The 20102-nt window shown below is 35.1% G+C and overlaps 1 protein-coding gene across 1 annotated transcript in view; it reads left to right on the forward strand.

The window, feature by feature from the left end:
• The window catches only part of LOC150102940 (glutamate receptor ionotropic, NMDA 2B-like), a 275940-nt gene that overhangs the window by 118172 nt on the left and 137666 nt on the right, over positions 1-20102 (forward strand). The window contains exons 9-10 of the mRNA XM_090398014.1: positions 4031-4214; positions 8612-8737. Coding sequence (XP_090254140.1) covers positions 4031-4214; positions 8612-8737 — 310 coding nt within the window. The remainder of the gene's footprint in view (positions 1-4030; positions 4215-8611; positions 8738-20102) is intronic.

A 20102-nucleotide genomic window follows, 5' to 3' on the forward strand; every position in this document is an offset into this window, starting at 1 on the left:
TACGGTAATGTATTTGTTGGAGAAAATATTAGGAGGGAGGAACTCATCCCGTGCCAGGACGTATGAGAAGGATAGGAAGTCTTCAATCTATCCATGAAAAGTTTCTGATTTCCCTTGAGTTATTTGCATTAGACCGTGGCAGCTTTACTGTTGGTAGTTTGGCGTTATAGCCTTTTACATAATAATAATAATAATAATAATAATAGTAATAATAATAAAGAAAGAAAAGAAGTGGTCTGCACTAGGTAATGAAGAATGTCATGTGTTCGTGCTAATCTACATAAGCACCATTCACGCTCATTTAGCTCAGCAATTTAAAAAAACCATGACAAACAAGCTCAGTTGAAGAACGCAAGTCGGCAGATTTCTTCTGATCTTGAAAAACAAATAGAAAAGGGGATAATCCATGCAATTTCCGTTCATTAACTTGCATTAAACCTACATTAAAGTTATTCACTGGATTTCTAGCAAGTTTCCTTAATCCTCTGTCCATTGAGGAAAAGGTTTTGTTGGCTTATCTTTTCATATTATATTAAATTCGATGAAACACATTTTTGGTGATTATCAAGCGAGGAATTTTTCAACGTAATTCGTTATTACCTCTATTGTTCATTCTTGACTTGTTGCTGTTAACTCCAAGGAACAGTAGTCCTAAAGTAAACTGTCCTCTGATATAAAATATGAAATCAAGAAGGAAATCATATTGAAATACGGAAAATCATCCAGAGAAATTGAATCATGGCTGAATTGTTCAAACTTTTATTGAAGACATTTGAATGAATTTGGAATTGATAATTGTGCAACAATGTTTATAGTTTGAAGCAAAATAACAGCAAAGGTACAGATTAATTGAGAATGAAAACTTTGCCTCAGTACTGTTCTTACAAATACCTAGGAATTGTTGAGGTAGACGACGTTTTATATATAGAACAAAAGAAAACAGTCTGATTATCTGAAAGGAATCGGATAAATTCTGAAGTCCAAACTCAAAGGTGACAAAACTGTAACAGCAGTCTATGTAAAGTTTATGCCGTTTTCGATTATGTAAATGCTACATTGTGTTTGAAGACTGTTTACATGTATTTACATACTTTTGGATGGATGCAGTGGCCGTGTAGTCTGCATATTAGAAGATATTACTTATTAAGCGGAAATGATTAATATTATTTGTGTATACATTAAACAGAATTGGAGAGACAGAAAGCAACTGTTCATGAGAATAGTTGCCCACTAGTCTTGAAAAGTTAGTTAGGATAAAATGGCCTCGCCTACTCCCATGGGGAATTCAAGGTGTTAAAGGATTAATTTTTATAGTAATTGAGCTCTTTCATTCTGCAAGAGCAAAATACTTTTATCTCATCTAATCTTCCTTTTACCCTCTTTTTCCTTGCAGTGTCCAGGGTTTGTTAGTCATTGGACCTCAAAACCTCAAACCATTCACAGGATAAAGTGATCAGCCCTACTCCCCGGTGTATCCTATGTTCTGTAGTGTTGAGTTCTCAAAACCGGTTTTACCTACTTTGCGGGATGAAAAACCCCACGATAAACTGGAGAAAAAGCACTACTGTCCCCGTCCAAGACCAGCTAATTTGGCTCTGGCTGAGGAAGATCCTTCAGCTCCTCACGTCACCGAAAGGAATCGGACCTAGGACACTCCTTCCCCAGGCATATGCCTGCGAAGCGCACAGCTGCTAGGCTAACCGCGCGGACTTTCCTTTAATGTACAGGATGGTATAAAATAAGTTTCCCTCTTTCGAGGCATCTGTAGCTAAAACCAATAAACGGAATGAGACCACATTATATATTGAGAATTTTGAAGACATGGGGAGATGATTTCCGCAAAAAAAAAAAGAAGATTTAGTAGTCTAAGTGGCCGATAGGGGACATTTTGGCGCTGGCAGAGCCGAAAACAAGCGGATAATTACATTAAAGGCAAATAAAATGGAATAATAACGATTCGACGGTGTAAGCGGCAGCCCAGTCACTCATTCCAGCTAAATATGTGACGCGTTACAATGATAATAATAATAATAATAATAATAATAATAATAATAATAATAATAATAATAATAATTAAACTAAAACAACAACTTGCGAGAGACACAGAAATTAATGTAGTGATTGAACTCACAGGAAATAATGTTTTGCATCAGAATCAGGGTCCCCTGGATTACATACACGATTTTTAATGTGCTGACCTTTCTTGTGTACAACAAATTGCATCCGGTGCGATATGCTCTACCTGAGCGTAAAGAGTCGGATTAGATGTTGATAACAGCCCGTTTTATGTTCTCTTTCAAGATATGCAAGTTGGGAACGCCACCAACATACACAACGGATTTCAAATACCCCCACAGCCAAAAGTCACATGGAGCGATGTCCGGGGATCGAGGAGGCCATGCCGTCGGAAAGAACCGACTGAGAACCCTCTCATTACTGAAATGCTGGTGTAAAAGGCGCTGTACTGAACGTTCAATCTGTGGCCCTGCTCCATCCTGCATAAAAATAATGGAGTCTAAACTTTGTCTTTGCTGCAAAACAAGAATGACAAAATTTTTCAGCATTCGTCGATAAATAACTCCAGGTTATAATGAAGCAGGTTGTAGGACTTGTAGGGGTAATACGACCATATCAAAAAAGTATGGTCCTATTACGAAATCGGCTATGAAGCGACACCGCACGGTTACTTTTGACAAATGCAATGGTTCTTGCTGGATCGCTTAGGAAGGTTTAGGTGCCCAAATTCTGTAGTTGTATGTGTTGACCGACCCATTCAAATAAAAATAAGTCTCATCACCCCACAATATTCTCCACGGCCAGTCATTGTCGACCACCAATCGAGCAAGAAACGTTAGCGCGAAGGTCATGCACTTATCATAATCTGCGGTAGTTAGTTCTTGCACGCGACTGAACTTATAACGATAGAAGTGAAGCATTTTCCGCAAGATTTTCCAGACTGTACCATAAGCCATATCAAGTTAGCGAGATATGGCACGAGTGCTTTGAGCAGTACTGGTCTCTGTGTCGTCGAACCCCAAAGTAGCAACGTCTGTTACTGTCTCTTCTTGCACTGCTTTCCATCCTCTGCCAGGTCTAACTCCTAGTGATCCAGTTTCTTCAAACTTCTTAATCATAGCTCTCAGTGCTACAGCTGACATAGGACCTGTACGCAGGTTATGAAGCCTTCTAAATTCCCGAAGGACCGCTACGGCATTGCACTGTTTAAGGTAAAACAACTTAACAAGTAAAGCATCCTGAAGTAAGGTAGGACGCATATTGAGCTGAATTCGTCAGTCATTCGAATAACTGAACGTTCCCAGTCTCTTTTTAAGTGAAATTGGTGGCGCTTCTGTCACGTACGCAGAGTAAAATTTGCATAATCCTTTTTACCTGCGTTTACTGCAAATGTTTGACTGCTTTCGGCTCGGCCAGCGCCAAAATTTCCCCTATCTGCGATTTTGGTAATAAATCGTTTTTTCGCGGAATTCATCTCCCATGCCTTCAAAAGTCTCAATATAAAATTTAGTAAAATAGCAATATATATATATATATATATATATATATATATATATATATATATATATATATATATATATATATATATATATATATATATATATATATATATATATATATATATATATATATATATATATGTAGAAAGTATTTTTACCTTGGGTATAAATATGTTAAAGATACCAAGTAATTTTAAACCTGGTTTTACTCCTTTTTCCACCTTTGCCACGAGTTGCCCTGGTCCTGCACTACCTGTGGGATCAGTTAGACTTGCATCAATTGCAGGCGCAAACTTGACTTTTAGTCTGTTTGCTTACTTGGGAAAAGGAGTAAAACCAGGTTTAAAATTACTTGGTATCTTTAACATATATATATATATATATATATATATATATATATATATATATATATATATATATATATATATATATATATATATATATATATATATATATTGCTATTGTTTTATTTTAATTGTTGATCAAGAAATTTCACTTAATATTTTTGTTAACAGAATGGAACCTGGAACGGTCTCATAGCAGAATTAGTGGAGCATAGGGCAGACATCGTTGTTACATCGATCAAAATCAATTATGAAAGACAGGCTGCTGTGGATTTCACCATCCCATTTCTTGAGACAGGAATTGCTATTGTTGTAGCTAAGAGAACTGGCATAATTTCCCCGAAGGCATTTCTTGGTGAGAATCAAATCTTTCTAAGAATTAGAGATATACAGCAATCCCTCGATTAGTGCGGATAATGCGTTCTTTAAAACAGGCGCATTAATCGAAGACGCACTAATCGAATATAATAATCTATTGGAAAATGTATAATTCATTTCCCAGATTTCTTTCATGACCCTTATTTTTTTTATAAGAGAATTAGGGCAGGTCTCAGGGTCTAGTTAAAGGAAAACCATGAAGCTGAAAGACAACAAAACATATTCAGAATACAAATGTATTATTCTACTTCTTAACAAAGAATTAATTAACGTAATTTGGGGGTTATTTTATTTATTTTTTTTTTCATACAACCGACGGTATGGCCGTATTGCCTATTCTAATCTTCTGCAAATTTTACTGCTTCTCTCTTCATCAAGGTCAGCCTATAAGCATTGCTGCTTGAAAACTTTGATTGTACGAAAAATATTTTCAATCTCTTTTGGCTAACTATCAGTGACATAAATTTTGGTGGTAAAAATTTGGAACATAGTGTACATGGAAGTAGTGTTATACGCCGTTAAAATTAACTTTGTAAAATGTTTTAAATCGGTAACTAAATTATTTCATTATGGTGAGTGATTTTTTAAAATAGTTAGCCATAAAAATGTAGAGATAAAAATTTTTAAAATCTGTAACATTTATTTTTAAGATGTATGTAGGCCCACTGATCGAATTTAGGTATAAAAAATGACGCACTAATCGAAAACGCACTAATCGGAAGAGCGTTAATCGAGGGATTACTGTATAATATGTTTCAGTATATGAATATGTACTATAGTTTTTTTAATTGAATGAAGCATTTGAAATTCATATAGGTTTCAGGGACTGACACTAGAATTGATTAGTTGTTAATTAATTGTTAACGACGGGTGAATTCAAAGATCTCGATAATCTGTGGGACATTTATAAGATTCCTCCATAACAATAATATGAACAGCATCATGAAATAATACGTAAGCAGTTTTCTTATGTGAGTTCCATAGCCTTGTTTGAAATCTGAATACTCAGAGGTATGTTAAATGATATTTGCTATGCACCTCTTTTTCCTATAATTAAAAATTTGAAATAGCCTGCTGTGCATATATTTTATATATTAAAACAGGGGGTCGGAAAACCACGGCCCTTCAGATAAGAATGGTTTTTAAAAAAATGTAGTGAAAGAATCGTGAAATTGTTGTTTCTGTGTCCATAGTGTGAATGTGACCCAGGCATGCCCTTTCGCTTGGATATGTTGAGCTTTCACTGCTACCGATGCAAATCGCACTCATGGCAAACTTGACCTTGTCTTGAATGCAACGGATTTCTTAATCATAAGTATCACAAGTATAAGTCAGTGAATCTTGGTACATATTTGTACCAATATTTTTCATGTTAAAAAGCATTTTCAAATATGAAATATATAAAATTTCCTTATGGTTCAAGTCTTATCTGATGAACATTTGCAGTCGATTGTGATGAGTGGAAACACCAAACTTGAACCCATATTAGGAATAATTATTTATCACAAAAAAGAATTCCATACTTCTCACTAATTTCCCATAAAAAGTATTTTTTCACACAATTTTATATTTTATTAATAAAAAAAATTATTTATGGTTTGTTATCTATCTTATATATAAGTACGTTGATACCCTTTATTTCACTTCTCCGTCCATGAAACCTACAATACTAAAACATTTACAGTACCGCTTTCTATTGATGACACGTATTTGTCTGTCTTGTCAGAAGTCTTTTAAAAAAATTATTTCACTTTGAAGGATGGTGGGATCCCTTGTTTCATGAGTGTAGGGATCTAGTCTTGTTTTCAAGTGTTTTGCAAAATGAGAAAACACTTAACTCATTCAGGTTATTCTACTCATTAACATACAAGCTATTTCTGGATTCTGCTTGGATTTATTGAAGTTTGATATTCAGATAAATTACAAATATTTGTGAAGTCATACCAGTTTTCGTTTTACTGGAATCACTGTGAATACATTGGGTCGCAATTATGTATAGTAAACTCTATCTGGTTGGCTACGAAGAACTGAATAAAACTGGGAATTTACAATAATCACTATAAGTTGTGTTCAGTTTTAATTCAACTATATCACTTATTTTCCAAAATTCAGCAGAATATTTCAAACGGATAATTATAATTGCGCAGTAGGGCTCTCTTTCAGGAAACTGCGGTTTAAAACAATCACACAAAACAATAATTCTTCTGGAGAAGGCAACGTAATTTGCAAACATAATATACTGGTCTTGTAACCTTATCTAATTCAATCGTAATTCCAAACAACGACAATTTCCTTTCAGAATTTAATGAAATTTCGTATAGTGAATAATTTCTGTTTTGGGTTCAAGCCCATTGTATTGCCAAAATTATTACTGTGTTTTTGACAAACTACCACCTCTAGATAGCTAGCTCTCAGTGAATTTTAGAAATCTGTCATTATCACGTGATATTTTGCCACAAAAACCTGAAATCCTGAAAACAGCGGAACTATTCACAATTTTCAACTGTAAACAGTTTTAAATTATATTCTGAAGAATTTTACGTTGATTTTTTTAACGGAATTTAATTTGGGCAGTTCTGATGCATTTCTCTCTGGTGAATCTCAATTTCAAATAAAAGAAAAATAATCAGAGAAGGATATTTTTTTCATTAACAACAAACTTTTGCCTTTGTTTTTGTTATTCATATTAAAATTCTATAGTGTTTTCACGATAATAATAGGATTTTCATTCTGCTTGTGTTCTTACACTCTATGACGTTTTTCATCAGAAATCTATTTATTTACCAAAATGAAACTATACGCGAAGGGAAAGATTATTGGCAAAACGAAAACTAAAGATAAATGTGTCACTGTTACGCGATAGGTAATATCGTGTAAAGATGTCATACATGTGGTACATAATTCTACGTATTTCTCCCAGGTGGGCCATTCGGGTGCAATACATGGAACAATGCATATCAAGGGCGTTGAGAAAGAGATCACACAGACAGGTGTCTGGCTTATTATGCTACGGATGAGAAATAAATTATCGAAGGAAGAATGTTGCATATTGAATATAATAAATAGCTATATTGGTAAGCTCAAAGAAGCATTGAACACAGCGCGACTGATATTGTGAATTAAAATTCACAGGATCAGGTTATGATGGACCTCACTCAGCACAGATTAAAGATGAAGCACATGCGTAACACCTCAGCTCAGTATGAACTATCATTTTAATAATTCTCTTAACTTTACTACTAATTACTAAAGAAAGAGCCATACTGCTTCTTTTCGGAGATGTAAAATTACATAGGAAAAAGTGGATATTAAAGGTCTAACGTTATTGTAGTAAAATAAAGTTTGACACCCGAGAGCTTACGAGAATACAGTCCTCGACATAGGAGTTACTTTTGTTTGCACTACTCAGAAGAATACGACAATAAAAAATTGCACTAAGAAAAAGCGAGCATACGGGCACGTGGAGAACGGTCCAAGCCCAAGTAGTGCAAGCTAAGGCAACTCTGATGCCGAGAATTTTATTCTCGTTAGCTCTCAGGTCAAACTTTACGAAACTTTCATAAGTTTCTACACACATATTCGTCTTTGAAATAATGTTGGATCTTTGATATCTACTTTTCCTATGTAACTATTAATGTTATGTTTGCTTTTAAGAACCATTCTGCTCTTGTATCTTTTCAATTTGATGAACAACTGTATTTGTGATAAACTATGCCATAAAGCGTAAGAAACGTAAAGAATAATGACCTTTTGATTATATGTTGTCATACAGGAGGTATTTACTACAATCGTTGTATGTATTCTCCCCTTTTCAGTTTGTTCTTTTTTAAGCAATTCTTCCATGCCATGTTTGTGAATTAATTTTTTCGTTCGATTCATTTGATTTCGTTTTCTTTTTTCCCCGAAAAGTTTCTTTGAATCGCTCTTCTTACACAGACATTGCTTCTACCTCCTTTGGATATTAAACCATGCCTCTGGTACGCAATTAAACAAGTAGAGATGATTGTTTTATCTTTTTTGCTGTTTTAATCGGTTGTAGTTAGTTGTGAACGAATATACCTTAATAAGGAGATTCGGCATATTAAACAGAGGCTTCTAGAAATTAATAGTCATTTCTAGATACCTACTGATTAAAACACGAAGAATGGAGATTCACAAAGAACAATTTAAACAAATGAATGGTTGTCTCACTAATGTGTTTGGAAAGATGTTTTTAAATACGTTTGAAATACAAGCATTCTTTCCTTCTTTATGCAACAAAATTTTACATAGAAATTATAAAATTGTATTAAAGGGATTTTCTGTTTATTATTTGCTATCTTATAATTTATAAGTTGTCCATATATTCATTATTATTATTTAATCACATTTCAGAACCATTTGATACTGTCTCTTGGTTAATGATACTTCTAATTAGCATTCAGTTAGCAGCACTGGCAATTTTTCTTTTTGAATGGCTCAGTCCTTCTGGATACGATATGAAGATGTTACCACCAAGAGGTAAGTTATGATTATCAGTTATTTTATTTCGATTTCATAAAATCTTTTCACTGAAATTTTAAATGATATACTAAGTAAATCTTGTCTAAAATAATACCAAATGCAGTTGAGAAAGTTTAATGTAATAAAAAAAATTGTAGAATAAATCTGTAAAATACAATATAATTAATATATTGGTAATGAGAAATTTTAAACATCAATGAAAAAAATTGCACATTCCATGGACATTACTACAAAATAGTCATTACTCACATTTTTTTCTCTTTGTATTACTCCGGACGTGAAGATGAAGAATTTGGTAGACCAAGAGGTAAGATTTCCTGTATTTTTTCATTTCAGTTGTATATTATTTCCTCTACTCAGAATGCATGAAACAATTGCGTGTTGTTTTAGTAGTATACCGGTCATCTTCTTCACATATATATCTTCACAAAATACCGATTGTCAAGTGGCCATGTAAAAGAAAGGAGGTCAACGTTCTTTTTGATATATTTAATAGCACGTAGATCAGCATGATCGATTCGCCTAATAAATTCTTTCTATTTTTATGCTAGCCATTTCTTAGTTAAATCAGACAAAAGTCTAAATCCTAAGTGAACAGATTCCTGAATAAATTTCTAACCTTCCAGTACTTGCTTTCTTATCCGAAGACTTTTTAGCAAACATATATATTTGTATAAAGAGAATTTAATGACTGAAACCGAGAATAATTGTAAGGTTTTAATGGTATAACACACTACTAGTTTCGGCTTTCTTACTTTCTTCAGGTGTCTTATAAATATAGGAAAATTTTAAATAGAAAAATTTCCTATTTTTAAAAGACACCTGAAGAAGGCTGTAAAAAACCGAAACTTGTAGTGTGTTATACCATTAAAACCTTACAAATATTCTCGGTTTCAGTCATTAAATTCTCTTTATACAAATAAAATGTATCAAAACCGAGTCAATGTTCCTCAACACACACACACACACATATACGCGCGCGTGCGTGCGTGCGTGTGTGTGTGTATGTGTGTGTGCGTGTGCGTGTGCGTGTGTGTGCGTGCGTGCGTGCGTGTGTGTGTGTGTGTGTGTGTGTGTGTGTGTGTGTGTGTGTGTGTGTGTGTGTGTGTGTGTGTGTGTGTGTGTGTGTGTGTGTGTGTGTGTGTGTGTGTGTAAAGAATATAAGCGTGCTATATAAGCGGGCATGGATGTTTGTGAATATGTTCAGGAGCTACATCAATCTGAATGCTTGTGTTTGTGTTGGAACTATTGTGGAAGCATAATGCTATGAGGTCAGAGTGTCAGTTGTGTCAATCTAAAAATGTCTTCTGCATAACTAGTATCACCTGGTACGAGTTCATCATACTGCATATTGGAGGTGTGAAGTGTTTTCCTTAGTCCCATGATATTCTCCGTGATAAAGCATTATAGATTCTCAAATCCCTAGTGCACTTGCTGTATTACGTCCTGTTGGATTACACTAGTTCTTGTTGGAAATTCACATAAAAATGAAATGTCACCCATTGATTGATTCCAAGAGAAGAGTAAAAAAGTAAGATATTGAAAATCATTTCAAAAAATATGCATTGGGCCAAACGAAATTGGATAGTCTATATTGAACGCTGAAGCTTAAACCAAAAGGAAGCGGAAGAAGTGATTACAGAATTATCATATGAATTTCCCTAAAAAAAATTATGGTATGCTACGATTCAGTTTGATAGTGGTTGGCTCTTAGTTACACTTATTCCAGATAAACGATTTATAAACTTTGGAAATGTAGTGACTATGTCGTTAATTAGCAATATGGTAAACGAAGCAAACGCATAATAGGCATTATGCTGTCGTTTGTACAAGAAACGCCCATTAAATATATAGGAAACTTGTTATCTCGAATTTATAGTACAAATCTGGTCGCTCGATCAAATTTTGGGTTTGCAGTGAAAACATACAGAAATGTTGAAAGGCCTGAAGAGTGATATGTTCCTTGTAGAGTGCAAATTTATGTTCTGCTGCTCTAAATGCAATTTAATATTTGTAAGAATGATTTTGATTTTCATGAAATATTCTAACCAGTTCGTTCGTGGAGTTTATGTCAAGTTAAATTATCCGAAGCCAAAGTTTTTCGTGACATCAGCTTTAGAAGAGTTGGAGCTAGTACAAAGACAGTGTGGTTTTCATCAAGTGCAGAGGTAAATTGTATAATAGAGATATAACTTATAACGTCCAGTAAGATAGATTATTGTTCAGAAAATTAGTGTTATCTATTGATATTTACATGGCATTTCTCTAGATGTGTGGATATTTTGTAATTTGCGATTTCTTTTCTATCACCAGTGGTGTGAATATATAAATATTGACATGCATTCGAGAAATATGACCAGTTCATTGCAATTTCAGATGTTTCACTCTTCCTGATATCGGAGATTTGTTTGATTTACTGTCCACGTATTCCTTTTCTGATCCAGTCTGTGAAAATCAAGCATACTTCTTTCCATACTAAATTGTATTGTTCTTAATTTTTGAATTTCCTTTGAATTTAGTGTCTGTGTTTCACAGCCATATTTCAATATAGGAAGAATACATTGGTTAAAAACTTTTCTCTTCAGGAATAATGGTACACTTCTAAATGTTTTCCATCCAAGCATCTTGAGTATTTTAATTACCTCCATGATAGTTTGTTCCATTCACATCCGTTTGATTTAAGTATATGTAATGATTAATTGTTTAATTTCATCATTATTGATTTTTATTATTTCTGGTTGGACATAGGTATTGAACATAACTTGAGTCTACTTTAGATTTATCTTTATGCTAGCTGTGTTGCTAACAATTTGGATACTCATGGATACGAGTCTGTAATTCATGCGCATCTATGTTATCTGCAAAGGGTAAATGGCTTAAACATCATCCGTTTATCTTCAGACCTTTCTCTTCACAATCAAGTTTGAATGTTTTCATTGAAATGAATTGATTCTTACTAACTATTATAATAACGGAATTGACTCACGTAAAATATTCTTTAGAATAAATGTTGATGATGCCTGAGTATCACAGGCATCATCAGTACAGGTACAAAGGCTAATTAAACAATAACTGTTATATTTACAAAGCGCCACCTAAGTAGCTAAGGTTAAATTTCCTAAATTTATTTAAAATATATATATATATATATGTGTGTGTGTGTGTGTGTGTGTGTGTGTGTGTGTGTGTGTGTGTGTGTGTGTGTGTACAATTACCAATTAGGAAAGATTTGCTGATTTATAGAGTACTATCTCCCTCAAGGGGAAAGACTTAGACCATCGGATCTGTTTAGGTTAGTTAGAAGAGTGAAGTAACGTTTCAGATGTTTCTTTGTAAACCGTTCTATTAGGAGTCGACGTTTGTGAATGACTTTTGTCTTGTTCCACTGAACTCTATGTCTAGTGTTGATGACATGCTCTGCAAGTACAGACTGTTGAAGTTCAAGGTACTGGATGTATGCCTAGTGTTCTTCTAACCGGATCAGAGCAGATCTTCCTGGACACATTGATCACTACTCTATCTGTATCACTGACAATATGGCTAGATTTGGGGTGGCTCACCAGTGAATCAAACTTGCGTTTTAATCTATCACTGGAAGCATTAAAATGCTTTTTTTTTTAAATAAATTTAGGAAAATTAACCTTAGCTACTTAGGTGGCACTCTGTGAATATGAAAGTTATTGTTTAATTAGCCTTTGTACCTGTACTGATGATGCCTGTGATACTCAGGCGAAAATTCTGCGAATAAAGAATATTTTACGTGAGTTAATTCCGTTATCATAATAGTAAGTAATATGTCTACTCATGGTATTTCCTTACTGAAACTTATGAATTGCTTCTCTTGCATTGATGTATGTTTATTTGATGATCCTGATATGGCTCCTCCTGTAAGTATTGCACAAGTTTTACTACATCAAAGGCTTTCTCATAATTAATAAAACCAAGATATAGTGGTAACTGGTAACCAAGATATTTATTACACTGCTCGATAATATATTGTACAAACTGAATATGGTCCAATGTACTAAATGTATATATATATATATATATGGTCTTTTTCCAAGTAACTACGGTGAGACACGATGCATTTGTCCCAACGTTGCGTCCACTTCTTAAACACATGTGAGAGTCCGTTTTTTGAGAGTTCTTTCAAAACCGCCTCCGCAGCTTTTACACATGCTTTGTTGCTTTCGAAATGGTGGCCTCTTAGTGGTTTCTTGAGCTGAGGAACAGCCAGAAATCGCACGGTTCGAGATCAGGACTGTATGGAGGGTGCGGTAGGATATCTGTGTTGTTCTTCTGCAAAACATCCGCTACACAACCAGCAATATGTGGCCATGCATTATCGTGGTGCAATAAGAAGCCATTCTTCAGCAATGGACGCTTCCTTTTGACGAGCTTGATGATAATCGCTGCTGTGTTGTTCATTGTCTCTGTGATGGACGTTGAAGGTCTTCCCTCACGTTCAAGATCTTCCACATTTTGCCTTCCTTCCTTAAAAGTTTTATGCCAGCGAAAAACACTTGCCCTCGACATTGCTTCATCGTGGAAAGCTTCGCGTATCATGGTAAAAGTGTCCGATGCCGATTTTTGCGAACGCACACAAAATTTAATCGCATAACGCTGTTCCAAGGACGATTCCATTTCGAAGACTGGTCGCACCTCTTAGGCGCGCCGATGAGCACTTGCGTTTAGTCACGTGACACTCTGGCACATCGGCCCGTATACCATCTATCAACCTCTTTAATACATACAGCAACATATCTTTATGCTACAGAAATTAATATTGTGATGAGTGGTTTCGCCACTGTAAAATTAGTCTTATTACTTATTGAACATCCCACGTATATATATATATATATATATATATATATATATATATATATATATATATATATATATATATATATATATATATATATATATATATATTTATAAAAATAAATTTAACTGACTAGAACCCGAGAAAGTATAATAAAAATCTTTAATACATCACGACTAGTTTCATGGGTGCTCCGACTTCTTCAGGTGAGAAAAAAAAACATAAGATATAAAAATAACAAGGTAAAAAACATGGACTTTCCAGCTTAATGAAAAAATAGAATAGTAACAGTCATATTTGAGTATGAGTGTTACTATTCTATTCCAGTACTGGAGCTCTAATTTTAGAGCGCCAGTACTGGATTACTGCGCTATGGGAATCAGGCAAATTGTAGCTTAGATTGTTGTTCAAATGTGATGGGTCCAGAACTATTTCATTTCATTCGATAATTCTTCTTTCAAATTCATCCTTGCATATATATAAATTAGTAGTGCGTTCCTCAACTTGATGTGGCTGTTCTTGAAGGTTAGAGTTTGCCGAGAAGAGGACATGACTGGAAAGGACGCTCACTCGTGTTCTACTGTAGGAGATGTCACGTCTATGTTCCTCAAGACGAAGTGAAATTTTGGCCACGCAGATAAATCTGTTTCACTTCGTCTTGAGGAACATAGACGTGACATCTCCTACAGTAGAAAACGAGCGAGCGCCCTTTCCAGTCATGTCCTCTTCACGGCAAACTCTAACCTTGAAGTTTGCGCCTGCAAGTGTTGCAAGTCTAGCTGATCCTGCACGTAGCGCATGACCAAGGCAACTCATGGTAAAAGTAGAATAAGCTCTGATCACTAATCTTAATATTTACCCTTAATGCAAAGCACATCTCCTGGAGGAGATGTATGATGCTTTGTATTAAGGGCAAGGGGCCACTACACAGACCGGTTTCGACCTTTATTGAGGTCTCATCCGTGGGAGCCAGGCTAGAAATACCAAGAGTTTGGTTTTTTTACCAATTTACCACAAGTTGCCTTGGTCTTGCACTACACGCAGGATCAGCTAGACTTGCAACACTTGCAGATGCAAACTTGACTTGTTTGTCTCTTTGCTTACATGGGAAAATGGAGTAAAACCAGGTTTAAAAGAGCTTGGTATCTTTAACACATTTTTTTAAAATTATTTTTATTATTATTATTTTTTATTTATTTTTTCCTTTCCTGGTTGGCTGTGTGGTTAGCGTATCCGTTCTCCAGCCAAAAGGGCTGCGGGCATGTATCTTTTTGATTGTCTGTAAAAATACTAGTTGTGGTAGTGGGCAGTAGAAGGCATTCGTGCAGATGGTGCGGTTCACTGTAGTTGGTGGATGAGTACTAGATGAGGAGATCTGTAGAGTAGGTGCCCTCTATCGATGAGTCTTTGGACTCCTTTGAGGTGTCACGTAATAATAATAATTATAATAATAATATATCTGGGGGGTATATTCAGGGTGTGCTAGGTGTGCAGTGCACACCCATCGATATTATACTTTTGCATTTATTCCTGTTAGACTCCCCTAATAGTTCGCTGGTTTCGATTCATTCCTAAAATTAAACAAGGTATGCTTATGCTTCGCGAAAATGACAGTTTTCGAAGAATAAACACTGCATCGCATTCACGTTAATAGTTCGGGTGTGTGATCACAAATACGTACACTTTTGAGCTCTTTGAAAAGTCAAATTCTTAGCTTTCCAGTGGTTTTAAACCACTAAGAAGACGGGGCAGGCTATGCGTTGAGACAATAGCACTCAGAAATCAGTGCTTGTGAATAGGTATTACGTCAACCAATCCAATTAGACATTGTCATTTGTCATCAGTTGCTGTTTTTGTTTGTTGAGTTTCATCTGTGAAGTGAAGTGTGAATAGAAGGGTTTAGGACACCGATATAGAAAAATTTTCAATATATAATTTTCTATAAATAAGTTATAAATGTTTCCCCATGTTTACAATGGGAAACAGCTTTGACGATCTACTGAGTGTCTAGATTTCTGCAGAGTTTTCGAGAATTATATGATTGTAGTCGAAGGAGGTAAGCCTCATTCTCCTCTTCCAAATTTACTATTATATTTGCACCTTTGAATAATTTAAATATTGTGAATAATTTAAATATTATCAAGCAATATATATATATATATATATATATATACACACACACATATTGCTTGGAAAGAAGCCAACGGATACCCCCCCACCTAGGCAAGGTGCATCGTGCCATAAAACGAGCCACATGTTTGCAGCCATTATAAATTGGAGGAATATGATTCTCCACGGCAGTTCAACTGTGTCTGGGTGAAATAGCTGCAAGAAGGGAAAAGTGATGGAGTCCGAAAGATGAGTTGTGATATGATGTTATGTTGCAGGCCTATCTGTTCGGCAGATTGTCCCAGGTCAACAAACAGTTATACCATACCGAGATGACCATAGGATGATACGAAGGATAATATGTAAAAACCGTCTATCGTCAGCCAACAGATTGAATGCACAGGAAGAGGTGTTCACAACATGAATTTCTTTGGTCATCATGATCATCATCATGCTGGCCAAGGGTTTAGGCCTAGTGTAGCCTGTTCGGGCATTAGAAGTCATCTTTGAATCTCTTACGAGGACGTCCTTGTTTTCGTTTTCCTAGTGGTTTCTAATTTATGGCTTGTTTTGGTAATTTTACTGTTTTTATTCTTTCAACGTGTTCCATCCAGTATAAATTGTTCGTTTATGTTCATATTTTTTTAATTTTTTCTATTATTGATTTCTGGTTAAATTCTTTCATAATTTCTTCATTTCTGTTGTGATAAAATAGAGTATACTTTATAGTTTTTTTTGATAAACTTCATTTCAGCTGTTATTATTAGTCTTTGTAAGTCTGTTTTTATTGTCCAGATTTCACTTCCATACAATACGACTGATAAGGATAACAGATTACTTCGGTAAATCCACGATATGCAAGCCCCGCAACACCTGAACCAACACGCAGGTTTGTATCCAGATATTTGTGTTATAGAGAGCACCAAAGTATATTATTTTGCGTCTAAATAATGTTTGTGTGTAGTTTTCGAAGATCGGATATGTTTTGTTTAAGTTTATATAAAAAAATAATAAATCAGCTAACGCCTTTTATTCCCTTATAGGGAGTAGGCGAGACCGTTATACCCTATCTAGCTTTTGGAGACTGAGTTGCGGGGTGAACATCCGAGTTTTCGGAAGGAAAAACCCGCTTGCCCGTGCAAGAGATCGACTAACTCGGGAACCGGTCGAAGAAAGGCTTAGAAAAAGTTTCTCCAGTCGGCGACTAGACTTGAACTTAAGTCTAACTTAAACTTAACTTCGAGTGACCAAGCACAGAAGAGGCAAGCGTCATTTTCAGTGAGGTACACAGGCCTACCTTAAGTTTATAATATTTTTTTCCCTCTCTTGGAAGTGTCTTACATTTGTCAACTAGTTGCTTGTTCTTTAAACCTGGCAAATTGCTGAATACTTGTCTGTGCAGGAAGCGCCGTTTCATCGATTTCTTAGCTTATTATTATCATATGCACCTTTAATTCTCCCTTCGTTTTATATTGTTCTAATAGTCTAGTTTATTTCACTATGTTCATGAGTGGATTTTTTTTATTCTATATACTCTTTTATAAAATTTTGATTACATGGATGTTTTTAGAGGCTGTCACATTTTTTGTGTGTATTTTTATCTATATACGTATAGGTTTCATGTCACTGTTTAGCCACGAGAGCCACAGACCTTCATTTTTAACTTAGCTTTTTTGTATGTATAACGTAACACCGAAATGTAGGTCATACATTTCTTCTCGATTGCGTTATAAGATATGAAGCTTTTCTAAGATCTTCATCGAAAATGCTCTCATCCATTTTAAAATGGTTTAATATGGGTATGAAAATAGTTTTCATTCTGCAGTGTTTGGGAATATATGTAATGATATAAAGTAGTCGCCTAGTTTTGCTTTAAAGATTTCTCATATAACATGGATTTGTTCTGTTCCCATTAAGGCAGAGAAAAAAAAAAGATTTCTCAACTCTTCATATAAGCATTCAATATTCTAACTTTATATAAATAAAGGATCTTAATAGTCTTCCAAAGAACTCGCAATTTCGTGGAGATGCCACGTTTGCCTGCTCTCTATTCCAACTAATGGAATTTAATGCAGTCTAGGTGGAATATTTTCACGACGAGTGGTTACTGATGTACTATTTTTGGAAAAACATAACACCGAATTCAATACAATAATGTGTGATAAGCGGAAATTTCTTTTGCATACTGTACAAAAGGAGATCTTGCTAAATCTGTGGTTAGCCATTATTTTCTATATAAGCTGGATGGATATTGAAATATGCTTTACAGTAATAGGCAGTAGTTTTTGACTGTGTATATGTAGTTGAGTGCACGATTTAAAAATACATTTTTTTCGTCTCGAAATGAATTAAATACAATATGGTTTACATGGTCTGAGATGATATTCTCTGTCGCCCATTAGAAATGGTATCTCATTAACAAGCAAGAAAGTCTTTCCGCTCACTTTCTTTAGTGTCAATCATAAGGTGATTGTCAGGTTTTTTTTTTTTTTTTTTGGAATAAAGAAAAAAATATTTATAGTACCTTTTCTTTCTAGGAAAGAGGCACTACAGAATTTTATAACAGGTGTCAAGTATCATTCAGATAAGCTGTCGTATAAGAACCACTTATTTTTTCTTGGCTCTAATTCATCTTTCGTTGGATTATTTTAATGTCTGCTATTCGTTTACTAGATTTTATTTCTTTACATAATCATGGTATTTTACATTTACAAAATTGTTACTCAGAAATAAAGTTATTTGTGTCATCTTCTGGGAATTCCTTCTCATTCTACAAGGTGTACTCTAATTGCAGTGAATCTAGTTGTCGAATAATACTGAATTTCTTTTCTTCCAGAAAAACATTTTAGTTCAGCTCTTACAGTATTCTTTCTTTAACTGTGCTCCTGTTCAAGTAAGTGATTTGATTTTTAAGTGTCTTTCTTTTATCAAAGGACGGGAAAGGGCTCTGCTGATGGTAGCAGGTGAAATGCAATTGCTATATTGCATTTTACCTGCAATTTGCAAAACAGAACAAAATATACACAATTTGTTGCTGCTGTATGCGAGGGAATCGAAAGGCTTATGTGGATAGATGCTTGGTAAGTGAAGTGCGAATAATTATGGGGAAACTTTAACAATGCAAACAAGGAGTGTCTCCACAAGAAAATAAATTGAATTAATGCAGTTACTAATGAATAATTACCTGAGATGGCATGCGATGGAAGCAACGAGAGTGAGTGATCAAGTTACTAGATGTAGTACACGCAGCAGGGAGGAGGTATGTATGCGAGATAGGGACGTCACCTAGAAATTCCCGAACCAAATTCCATATCCCTGGAACCTGGTAAAAGAACTCCTTGAAGATGTTTGCGCTCATGACTTTTTGGAGAAAGACTAAAAAATGGCATTCTTCCAAGTCTGTCGATCGAGATTTAGCATGGAAATATACAGAAGGGAGCATCTAGCACATGTCTGCGTGAAGCGTAAAGCTCTGAGGTACTCATGGTGCTCTCCGCCACAGGGAAATATTTCATTCTACTGTGTTCAGAAGTGACGTCCGTTGATGATCACTGTACACGTGATCTTTTCGTCTATCAAGGAACTGCCACTAGTTCCATGTTTCCAACATAAACCATTAAATCGCATAAGCCTTTACCGTATTGAGAACTGACCGTTACGATGGTATGACGGAACGGTATTGTTCTTGTCTGCATGAAGCACGAATAGTACCATTCAGTCATACCATCGCAACAGCTTGGGATATTCACTTTAAAGTTTTCTTCTCTCCCTCCTTTCTGATTATCTCCCGTGGCCGGAAAATTCGCCGTAAACATTTTCGCCATAGGTTCATTCGCCGCAAACCTTTTCGCAGTAAGATATTTTGCACTAATTTTTGTAAATAATCAATGGATGATAAAGGGTATTAAAAAGGCAAATCTTTATTAAGGCGAATGTTTACATTTTTCATTTTCAAATGAACATAAGGAAATCATTTAAAAATTGTGCAAATTAAAATAGATGCTGCGTAAATAATTAACTTTGTGTTGCGGATCGTCAATTCAACAAATCCATCAGTTAACATCGCTCATTGCAAGAAATGATAATGCTGTGAAGTATTTCATTTTCATGTTGAATTCAGCATCTGTTTGAGAGCGTAACTCAAACCAATGGCAACAAGTTTGCGATAAAGATTTTGTGCCATATGAAATAAACAACCTGTTATAGCTGTTGATGTAAATATGTCAGAAAACGCGTTGATAGTTGCTTTCTCGTAGTCAACCATTAAAGTTTCGGGATCTATTGATGAACGTAAGCCCTTTAAGACACTGAATAATCTGTTGTAAATTAATTCTGATTTGCTAGGAAGCAAAGCAAAAAGCTGCAATGGAACCTTAGGGGTCTCATGCCAGTCCCAAGCCTGGATAAAGAAGGAGCGTCAGTCAGATGGGT

The sequence above is a fragment of the Typopeltis vanoorti genome, chromosome 9, assembly GCF_054136105.1.
Source record: "Typopeltis vanoorti isolate ZY-2024b chromosome 9, IOZ_Tvanoo_1.0, whole genome shotgun sequence".
Taxonomy (NCBI): domain Eukaryota; kingdom Metazoa; phylum Arthropoda; class Arachnida; order Uropygi; family Thelyphonidae; genus Typopeltis; species Typopeltis vanoorti.